This window comes from Bidens hawaiensis, unplaced genomic scaffold (genome assembly GCF_021521415.1).
Source record: "Bidens hawaiensis isolate Kalapana, Puna unplaced genomic scaffold, B.hawaiensis_p1.1 tig00035222_1, whole genome shotgun sequence".
NCBI lineage: Eukaryota > Viridiplantae > Streptophyta > Magnoliopsida > Asterales > Asteraceae > Bidens > Bidens hawaiensis.
In genome coordinates, this window is record NW_027496138.1 from 155,434 (window position 1) to 165,698 (window position 10,265).

General features: G+C 36.0%; 1 protein-coding gene and 1 pseudogene across 1 annotated transcript; both read left to right on the plus strand.

The window, feature by feature from the left end:
- LOC143587202 (2-methyl-6-phytyl-1,4-hydroquinone methyltransferase, chloroplastic-like) lies at positions 1–3,349 on the plus strand. The gene is made up of 4 exons (XM_077068557.1): positions 1–113; positions 575–1,148; positions 1,529–1,835; positions 3,056–3,349. Exons 2-4 carry the CDS (start codon positions 580–582, stop codon positions 3,209–3,211), a joined length of 1,032 nt encoding a protein of 343 aa, XP_076924672.1. The 5' UTR covers positions 1–113; positions 575–579; the 3' UTR covers positions 3,212–3,349.
- A 2,553-nt stretch (positions 3,350–5,902) lies between these two features.
- Positions 5,903–7,722, plus strand: LOC143587201 (ammonium transporter 2 member 5-like; annotated as a pseudogene).
- Positions 7,723–10,265: the final 2,543 nt, after the last annotated feature.

A 10,265-nucleotide genomic window follows, 5' to 3' on the forward strand; every position in this document is an offset into this window, starting at 1 on the left:
CTGTATACTTACTTGTACTTGTCTTCTTCTCCAACACCAACTTCACACCACAAATTCTTTCTTCTGCTTCCACTCATTAATTCATCTTCAATGTTGTATTGACTTAATAGCTGGTAAGCCCTGCTTCTTCAATTGCATGTAATAATAATAATAATAATAATAATAATAATAATAATAATAATAATAATAATAATAATAATAATAATAATAATAATAATAATCTTGAACTGAACCCTTTCAAGATTACTTTTCTTGATTAATTTCCACATGGGTTCTTGTCAAAACTTGAAATTTATGGATCTAAACTCAAAATCACTACTTTTCTCATCTTGGGTTTTGTTAAAAATGTGAAATTTTGTGATTATGAACTCAAAGTTACAACCTTTTTGCTGTTTTACATCTAGGGTTTGGTTGAAATCTTGATATTTATGAATCTTAACCCAAATTCATCACTTTTCTCATCTTGGGTTTTGTTAAAAATGTGAAATTTATGAATATGAACTCAAATTTACAATCTTTTATTGTTTTACATCTTTTGGAATTTTGAAATTGAATTTGGGATTTAAATAATCAGAAATAATGACATCTTCAATGCTGTATGGAGCTGAAAATCTTGCAATAATAAGAGGCAGAGTTGCTGCAAATGGGTTAGGGTTTAATGGGTCAGAATTGAGTGGAAGAAAATTTCCACTCAAAGTTAATTTGGCCTGCGGGAGTTCGGTTTCGAGAGGTAAAACCTTAATTGTACCAAAATGCAGTGTCTCTTTACCTAGGCCAGCTTCACAACCTAGGTTCATACAACACAAAAAAGAGGCATTTTGGTTCTATAGGTTTTTATCAATTGTGTATGATCATGTGATAAACCCGGGCCATTGGACCGAAGATATGAGAGACGAAGCGTTAGAGCCGGCGGATCTTTATAGCCGGCATATGACAGTGGTGGATGTTGGTGGGGGTACCGGGTTCACGACTTTGGGTATTGTGAAACATGTTGATGCTAAGAATGTTACAATTTTGGATCAGTCGCCACATCAGCTTGCGAAAGCCAAGAAAAAGGAACCGTTGAAAGAATGCAAGTTCATTGAGGGTGATGCTGAGGATCTTCCTTTTAGGACTGACTATGCCGATAGATATATATCTGCCGGAAGGTATATAAATATACATATTATTTTCTCAAGATTGATATTTTGTGTTTATTTGTTTTCGTTCATTATACATTTTAGGGGTGTTTTGATGTGTGTGTATGCGCTATTTGCATCATTATCTTTCTTAATTCTTCATTATGTGTTATAGCCAATATTATTATTAGAATAATTATTCCAAACAAATACAGTCCAAGATTATGGGACCCATCACAAGTCACATAAAGGGGACCCACGATCAAATAAAAACCATATTTAAATGTTAAGTGGCTTGAAGAAATAAAAAAGTTATTCTTGGATCATTTTACTATGATTGTGTGCTTGTCGAAAAAGTTTACTTTCTTAAGAATCTTTGACGCACGGGCTATGCGCATATAATATTGCAGCATTGAGTACTGGCCCGACCCGCAACGAGGCATCAGAGAAGCATACAGGGTTCTAAAGATAGGAGGGAAGGCATGTATAATCGGGCCTGTATATCCAACATATTGGTTGTCTCGTTTCTTTGCGGACGTGTGGATGCTTTTTCCCAAAGAGGAAGAGTACATTGAGTGGTTTACAAAGGCTGGATTTAAAGATGTGGAGATAAAGAGAATTGGCCCGAAATGGTATCGTGGGGTCCGTCGCCATGGTTTGATCATGGGGTGCTCTGTTACTGGAGTCAAACCCGCGTCAGGGGATTCACCGTTGCAGGTAACGGGCTCTTACTAGTTGAGGCGGCAACATGGGTAGGTGGGGCAGACCGGGTAATGGGCCAAAACGGCCACTTGGGTTGACCCGCTAACATGTTCTGTCCATTTTTTAAATAGTTAATGTGTTAAATATGATCACCAAAACTATGCTGTTACAACTATAATCCCATTTATAAAAAGAAGATGACAAACTATAATAATCGGTTTTTAAGTCTTGATAAAAGTTTTCTGTATTTTATTATTATTCTAGGAATCAGATAATCTGTTTCGTATAACAAAAAATTTACCCACTTACCCTTTGCAAACCTAATTTGAGGTACTTTTATTCTAGGTGTATTGGGTTTTAATGGCCCCAACTATTGTATTTTGGTCACTGCTGGTCCCAACTAATGAATTGGCTACTAATGGTCCCAACTTTTAAAGTATTTGTTCGTAACGGTCCGCGACTAACAGAATCCTAACGTCGTTAGTTTCAGGTCGCTGGAAAAAAGGTTTTGGCCGGAAAACTCAAATTTTTTCCCCGAAAACTTAACATTTTCGTCCCAAGCATCTTGGTAGCTTCATATCGGACCTTTGGGAACCTTTTTCTAGTAAAAGACCCAATTATTGAGGTCGCCGGAAACCCTAGAACCATCGTCGGAATCGGTTGATGGTGCTCAAGTGGTGGTAGTTGGTTAGTGGTGAGTCAATTGGCGGTGGTTGCGGTGTTCAGGTCATGTTTTCCGGCAACAAATTTAAATTTTTCGGCCAAAAACATTTTCCCGACGACCTGAAACTAACAGCGTTAGGATTCTGTTAGTCGCGGACCATTAGGTACAAATACTTTAAAAGTTGGAACTATCAGTAGCCAATTCATTAGTTGAGACCAACAGTGACCAAAAGACAATAGTTGGGATCATTAAAAACCAATATACCTTTATTCTATCAAACAAAACGTTATTTCTTCATAAAAATGTCATTTTATCAATTAATTCATTAAAATAAATATAATTTATCAAGCACTTCAAACAACATATTAAAACACAATTTCCAGTCTCATGCCATATTATCGCGGACTTCCTTATTTTACGATTTATATTACATAATTTCTTTCAAAACGCAATCGAACACCTGTCTAGCCCGTAATTGGGTTCACGGGCTACCCCTTTTGTGGACTTCTTGAGCTCTTTGCATATGCAAAATTTATCATCTCCTCTTACTAACATTCTGTTTCATCATCAGCTGGGCCCCAAAGAAGAAGACATTTCCAAACCAGTGAACCCGTTCGTGTTCCTTACGCGATTCCTCTTGGGTGCGTTGGCTGGAGTCTACTACGTGCTGGTCCCTGTTTACATGTGGCTCAAGGACCAATTTGTTCCGAAAGGTCAGCCCATCTGAGGGATGGTCAAGTCACTATTTGGTTTGTATCGGGTGATGTTCAGTTTCAATGTTGTGTGAATGCATGTTAGGATTTTAGCTCTTTATTTTCTTTTGAACATTTTAACATAAACTTTATGTTCATGAGCAATTTTTATATGGCAAATAGCTCTCGTACACGTGCTTTGATGAGGCCTGAACCCACACCCTTTGATTGATCGGACTTGCTTGGTTTTGTTAAGCAAATTTGTTGCATGTTCGTTCCATGTCTTTTGTTGTGGGAGTTTGTATGGCGAGTCGCACACATGCGTGATTACAATGATGGGAGGTAAATAAGCCTGGCAAAAGCGTCTGGTCGAGTAACCTGCCAAAACTGATGCTGAGCAAAATGGATTAGAAGCCATTTTAGTTAAGTATTGATTTAGTTTTTGTTCAAAATGGAGTTTGCGTGAAAAGAGTGTTTTAGAAAAACAAGTATTAAATGGTTCACCTGCTATATTTTTCTTGTGGCTGGTGACGGCGGTGGTGGGGGTGTTACGACGACAAAGTTGTAGGTGGTGTCACGGTGGTAGACTGGTAGTGACGATGGCGATGGTGAGGGCATTGGCAATAGTGTGTAGGTGGTGTCGCGATGGTGATAGTGGTGATTGAGGCGATGGATACAATGGGGGTGGTGGTGTTGGCGTCGGTAGTCACGTGGAGGCGGCGGTGACGGCGTTGGTGGTAGTGGTGCTGGCGATTAAAAATAATGGACGTGGGTGGTGTTGGCCAATTTTATAGAAGCATGATCAAAACTAAAATTCACCTATTGTGATCAAAATTATATGGGTGTAATAGATAAAAACTCTTACTTTTTAAAGATTATAACATGGAAAAAAATATATTATATTATATTATATTATATAATATAGACAGATTTCTCATCGTCTCTCTTCTCGTCGCATTTGCTAACTTTGTTTCTCTTTCATATCTGTGCACAAGTGTTCTTGTTGGAGATGCTCTTACACAATTACACTACTTTGAATATGACATGTGTGGCATATTACCTTCAACTTGGCTTACAAGCTTCTACGATGACGCTCACTTGGGACCAGGGTACTGCACTACACTTTAAGCTTAAAATGAATAAAAAAAGTACATAATTATTACTAACATATTTAGCCAAATCTTGGGACCATGGTACTACATTATACTTTAAGCTTAAGATGAATAAAAAAGTATGATATTAATAAATTATACATATACTAAATGTGATATGGCGGTTCTCTCACAAAGAGATACGGTTCATAATAACAGCCAATTATCTTCTAACATGTTACAAGGAGATACGAATTTCAACGCCAACAGATACAGTCACAGCTCCATCGCTTGATAAAACCCTAAAACGATCCAATGACAACTCCTCACATGCTTCAAGGTAGGCAGTTGCACCACCGTCACCTATAGGGCTATAGACGCCTTATTTCTTGACCACTATCGCAATTGTTAGCGGCATTGATGTCCTCGACCCCTATTTCGACTACATCAGTATCAACAATATATTAAAGCTGCTAACATAGAAATTATTATTGAATTTACTTACTACTATAAGAATAGGTTCTGTAGTATTAAAATGCACAATTTAAAAGTATGAGTTATACTTAAATAAAATATTTATTTTGAAATTAATAACAATTTAATCATGGGTAGTCATTAGTTACAATATTATATTTTTTTTATAAATTAAATAAATTTGTTTAAAAACTAATAATTTTAATTATTTCAAATAGGTATTATATATTGTACATAAAAAGCAACCTTTTATTTTATGAATAATAAAAATACACATTTTGATAATCTTTATATCAAGTAAATGGCAATATATCTAAGATTCCATTTATTTCTTAGCCTATAACATGGCAATGGATCCACCACATATTTTGGGCTTTGGTCTCTCCGTTCTCATCAAATGCAAACAAGTGAACAACTCATAACCCAATAAACATATCTCCTATCGCCTTTTCTTGCTATTCCAAAGTCAACCTTTAACCTTACATGTTTTTTTTTTCTTTTTTTTTGGAATCCAACTTTTAATGAACCTTTTGTTGAGAAGTTTGTTTACAACTTGTTTATTTAATAAACGAACAAACCTGAACAAAACTTTTTGTTTATTTAGTTAAACGCTCGAACACGAACACATGTCCCTTTCGTTAATTATGTTCCCGAATGCTTGTTCATTCAAATCCATTCGTTTGTTAACGTTCATGAATGTTCATTGGTTTACTCTTGTTTGACTTCATTCGTTTATATATTTATTCAAGTTATTTAGGCTCTTTATAGTTTATTCTAGTTATATAAAATTAAAATATCACCATTACCATTTAATCTAGTTTTATCAATATAGGCCCAAGAGATAGATGTTTATGTTTACTTTTAACTGGTATTCACTTAGTAATATTCGATTAAGTTCATGAATTGTTCGTTAATCTATACAATTAACGAATGACCACAAACACATTCATTTTCTTCATGAACAAACACAAATAACGAAACCCTGTTCATTTAACTATTCATGTTAACAAACAAACACCAATATGACTCGCTCATATTCGTTCGGTCCGTTTACAGCCATATCAGCTTGTAAAAAACAAAACATAGAGGTACTTTGCTAAACTAACTTTTCCCATACTACATAAGCCACTTTTCAAAATGCTAATGATGTCATTATAATTATTCACTAACATTCAAAGAACATGCCCTTCAACATTCCTGTAAACCTCTTCCCCACTGATGCAAGCCCGGAATGGATGAACAAAGGCGATAACGCATGGCAGCTGACCGCGGGCACATTGGTGGGCCTCCAAAGTGTCCCGGGGCTAGTCATATTATACGGCAGCATAGTAAAAAAGAAATGGGCCGTGAACTCGTGTTTCATGGCCCTTTTCGCCTTTGCTGCAGTCCTAGTCTGTTGGGTTGGTTGGGGCTATCAAATGTCGTTCGGGTCCGAACAACTCGTACCATTTTTAGGAAGACCGGGCTTGGCGTCACTACGTGCTAGTTATCTAGTTGAAAAAGCATTTGCTGGAAAGTTTCCTAATGCAACTATGATATTTTTTCAGTTTGTGTTTGCCGCGATCACTTTGATCTTGATCGCGGGTGCGTTGCTTGGGAGGATGAATTTTTACGCGTGGATGGTGTTTGTACCGATTTGGTTAACGTGTTCGTATAAGGTTGGGGCGTATAGTATATGGTGTCCTGATGGTTGGTTAGCAAAAATGGGTATAATTGATTATTCTGGAGGTTATGTTATTCATCTATCATCTGGAGTTGCTGGTCTAACCGCGGCTTATTGGGTGATTTGATTAATTTTATCTTTGAATTTTAGTTTACCGGTTTTGGTTATGGTTAGAGGTGATAATTTTGACCCGTTTTTGGTGATGTAGGTGGGACCGAGGGACGATAAAGATCGGGAAAGGTTTCCACCGAATAACATATTGTTGATGCTTTTAGGGGCGGGTTTATTGTGGATGGGATGGACCGGGTTCAATGGGGGCAATCCTTATATGGCGAGCCGGGATGCTTCACTTGCGGTTCTTAACACGCACGTGTGTGCGGCGATGAGCTTGTTAACATGGCTCATGCTTGATATCATGTTCTTTGTAAAACCGTCAGTTATTGGTGCTACACAAGGCATGATCACTGGTCTAGTATGCATCACCCCAGCCGCAGGTAACATTTTTTTTTGCACTCCTTAGAGATGTAAATTTTCGTATAAGTTAATACGGACGGAGGTGGTTCTTATGCTGGTTTTTTAGAAAAAACGTCAGGTTTTCTGCTGACATAAGGAGCGAATTCAATGCACTATTTGTGGAAACCAATGCATTGAATTCGTCTACTTACTAAGGTTTCAAAACCCAGTTAACTTTTAAAATAAATAAATTTTACATTTATAGATAAATATAAATTATTTTAATTATTTGAAACAAAAGTTTATTTAATTGAACAGGAGTTGTGCAAGGATGGGCAGCAATGATAATGGGAATACTATCCGGTAGCATACCATGGTTCACAATGATGGTGGTACACAAACAAGTGTCACTACTTAAAACATTGATGACACGATGGCGGTCTTCCACACTCACGCCGTGGCAGGGTCGCTAGGTGGTGTTCTAACCGGTTTATTTGCTGAGCCAAGGCTAAATCGTATTTTCTTTGACATGACCGACGGGTGGCAACATTACATAGGACTTGCTTATGGTTTAAAAACAGGTCGTGTTCAGGCTGGGTTGCGCCAAATGGGCATCCAGTTGCTAGGAATATTATTTGTTGTGGTGTGGAACATTGTGATTACAAGTGTGATTTGTGTTGCAATTAGAGTTGTGATCCCTCTTAGATTGACTGAAGAGGTGTTGCAATTTGGGGATGAAGAAGTGCATGGGGAGAGTGCATATGCATTGTGGGGCGATGGGGAGAAACTTATCGAAACTTCGAAGCTTCAATCGGGTCACGGGTTTGATGAGTTTTCGGTAAAGGAAGGAAGTAATTTTCGGTAACTCTTTTCCATTCTATGTTTTTGTAATAAAGCATACATTTATATGTATCCTAAACATTCTTGTAAATCATTTTCTTTTACATATATGTCACACCCACCAAATAATCCAACATAGTTCTGGTTTGTTACTTCATATCATATCAGTGGTGAAACTTGGGCTTAGTCACAGTAGCGATCGAAGTCATAGACCCCAATACCCTAAAGGCGCGTTCGTTTCACAGAATTCGTGGGAATTCAAAGGAATTGGAATTAAAATCCCATGACATGGCATGTTCGTTTCGTTGGAATTGGAATCCTAATTCCATAATTGTTGCGTTCGGTTGTCAATGAATTGGAATTTACATCCTTCAAATTCCTTCAAATAAAGGGATTCTAAATCCTTCCTAAGTGTGGAGAATTTCAAGTGAATTCGTTGGTTTTTTTTAACGAGAACAACGAATAAAATATTTTGGTTTTTTTACTTTTTTTTGTTTTCGATTTATTTTGAGTTATAAATTTTTTATTATTATTTTTGAATATTTTTTGAGGGGTTTTTGATCTCAATAGAAAACCCTTAAAAATAATAATAATAATAATAATAATAATAATAATAATAATAATAACCCAAAATATAAATAAAAAACAAAAAATCTAAAAAAACTAAAATGTCTTGCCGTTATCCTTGTTAAAAAAAAAAGAAAAATCGATTCCAATTCATTTATCAAACGAACACACCAAGAATAGAATTGGATTTCAAATCCTTCAAATTCCAATTCCCATTGGAATGTTCAAATTCCAAATTCAATTCCTTCCAATTCCAAATTCTATGCAAATTCCAATTCCAATTTCATTTCATTCTGTGAAGCGAAAGCGCCCTAAGGGTGGCTGTGTTCAATACCTATAAAATTTTCTAACAAAATTGTGAATACGTACCCTGCTAAACGAAAAAATAACAATGATCGGGGTCACCCCAGCCCGGTCCCTCTTATACTTCGCACCAGCCTTTGTCGATGTAGCTTGTATTATGCTTACATGTCACGTTACCTGCATGATGCATGCATATGTATATGCATGTAAAGTCTCCAACTTTTTTAAGGTGACTTGTTCGTAAATTACTTAAATAACTTGTAACACGGTTGCTTTGCTTAAAAGCAGGATCATCTTGTAGTGGCGGAGGATCTTCACCGGCCAAATGTATACTCACAACTCATATCTTTAAAATCTACAACTCAGTTTGAGCATATTTGTTAAGAAAAAGCTCAGTGTGTATCCTTCAGGAATGACCCATTTGTTAAGAAAAAGATCAAGATTGTCACAATAATCTTCTAGGTTAACCGTTTGTGTTAATTTTTTTAGGGCTCCTATAGCATCTTTAATCAATGTTGCAACAAATCTTGCGGATATATACCTCGAGATTTATTGTGCGATTTGTATCATTGCAGAGCTTGGCCTTCCGCATGCATTATTGCGTATCTCAACTTGATCTTTTTGGCATTTCATCAATTGAAAAGAAATGCTCACATCGATAAATTCACCCCTCCACGTATGATCCATTGAATTTTGTAAATTCGACCTTCGAAAATCGATTGATGCTTGACTGCATCTTGTTTCCATTGTTTCATGTTGATTCGACATATCCATTACGTACTGTTGTGGTTATTGTTACAACCATTGTTGTTGCTACTGCCCATTTGATCCAACTTTTCGAGAACTGCATCCATGATCCATCTGCAATTTCATTGTTTCCATCTTTGACGATTGTTACTTTGATGCAACTTTAATTTCGATTAAGTTGGATACATATATTCTGACCGGTTATCAATTCCAATCGAGTGAGTGAAGCACCGTATTCCTTGATAACCCACTCCCCTTCTTGATTGCACGCGGTGTGTATGTAAGCATTCTCATTAGCTTCTAACTAAATGAAAGTCACAAATAGGACTAAACTACTACAAATCTACCTAAAATTACCAACAAAATCATTCTGTCGGTAATTGGGTCGTCGGTGATACTCACTAGCTTAGGTAGTGGTTGCTAGAATAACGTTGTTTTTAAGGACTTGTACATAATATGAACTAGTTAAGCTAAACGCCGGTTATAAAATGAGGCTAACAAGATAAAATTGATGAATATATTGTGTTTTCTATACCTAATCTCTTGTTTCATTTTGATTTTCGAATATCAGCAACTTTATGTTTTTTACGAGTATTTCTAAATCGACTCATAACTTTTTAATTTTAGATATATTGCAAACATTCTTGTAAATCATTTTCTTTAAGAGTTTTTACATATAATCACAATATTAAACAAAAACTATAGGTGATTAGGTGTTACAAGTTTCTTCTACTTTTCTATTTACAATTTGTTTTGAATTGATATTTCAATCCATACCTAGAAGGCTAGAATACACCTACTTTGTTCATGTTACAAAAAATTAAAATCATGTCAACATCTACACATTAATTTACATATATTTATCGTTTCTATGCCTTTTCTCTTATATTCATTTTCCAATATTATAATTTTTTTTATTTTAACTAGCACCATTCAATAATTCAACAACTC

Bases quoted from the DNA above. Each gene is read 5' to 3' on its own strand.
- LOC143587202 (XM_077068557.1), top strand. From the start codon at position 580: ATGACATCTTCAATGCTGTATGGAGCTGAAAATCTTGCAATAATAAGA. The intron at 1,149-1,528 runs GTATATAAATAT...ATAATATTGCAG, and splicing joins AGATATATATCTGCCGGAAG to CATTGAGTACTGGCCCGACC. The intron at 1,836-3,055 runs GTAACGGGCTCT...TTTCATCATCAG, and splicing joins CAGGGGATTCACCGTTGCAG to CTGGGCCCCAAAGAAGAAGA.